Here is a 643-nt window from a genome sequence, read left to right as displayed (position 1 = left end):
GGAGGCGCGGGTGTCGTTGGTTTAGGACAACGCGGGTCTGTGCTTCCTGGGTAACAGTTAGGAGGCGCGGGTGTTGTAGGTTTTGGACAACGCGGGTCTGTGCTTCCTGGGTAACAGTTAGGTCTTGTAGGAGTTGTAGGTTTGGAACAACGAGGGTCTGAGCTACCTGGGTAACAGTTTGGAGGCGCGGGTGTCGTTGGTTTAGGACAACGCGGGTCTGTGCTTCCTGGGTAACATTTTGGAGGCGCGGGTGTCGTTGGTTTAGGACAACGCGGGTCTCTGCTTCCTGGGTAACAGTTTGGAGGCGCAGGTGTTGTAGATTTAGGACAACGCTGGTCTGAGCTACCTGGGTAACATTTTGGTGGAGCAGGTGTTGTTGGTTTAGGACAACGCGGGTCTGAGCTACCTGGGTAACAGTTTGGAGGCGCGGGTGTTGTTGGTTTAGGACAACGCGGGTCTGTGCTTTCTGGGTAACAGTTTGGTGGAGCAGGTGTTGTTGGTTTAGGACAACGCGGGTCTGTGCTTCCTGGGTAACATTTTGGTGGAGCAGGTGTTGTTGGTTTAGGACAACGCGGGTCTGTGCTTCCTGGGTAACAATTTGGAGGCGCGGGTGTTGTTGGTTTCGGACACCGTGCATCTGTCG

General features: G+C 54.6%; 1 protein-coding gene across 1 annotated transcript; it reads right to left on the bottom strand.

The window, feature by feature from the left end:
- Nucleotides 1–6: 6 nt before the first annotated feature.
- LOC106104516 (vegetative cell wall protein gp1-like) lies at nt 7–638 on the bottom strand (the record flags this gene model as incomplete). The annotated part of the gene is made up of 1 exon (XM_013284593.1): nt 7–638. A coding segment is annotated over one exon (632 nt), but the record flags the coding sequence as incomplete, so codon positions are not given.
- Nucleotides 639–643: the final 5 nt, after the last annotated feature.

The sequence above is a fragment of the Papilio polytes genome, unplaced genomic scaffold, assembly GCF_000836215.1.
Source record: "Papilio polytes unplaced genomic scaffold, Ppol_1.0 DF823571.1, whole genome shotgun sequence".
NCBI classification, from domain to species: domain Eukaryota; kingdom Metazoa; phylum Arthropoda; class Insecta; order Lepidoptera; family Papilionidae; genus Papilio; species Papilio polytes.
Note: the sequence above shows the minus strand (reverse complement) of the source record. Positions and strands in the feature narration are given on the sequence as shown.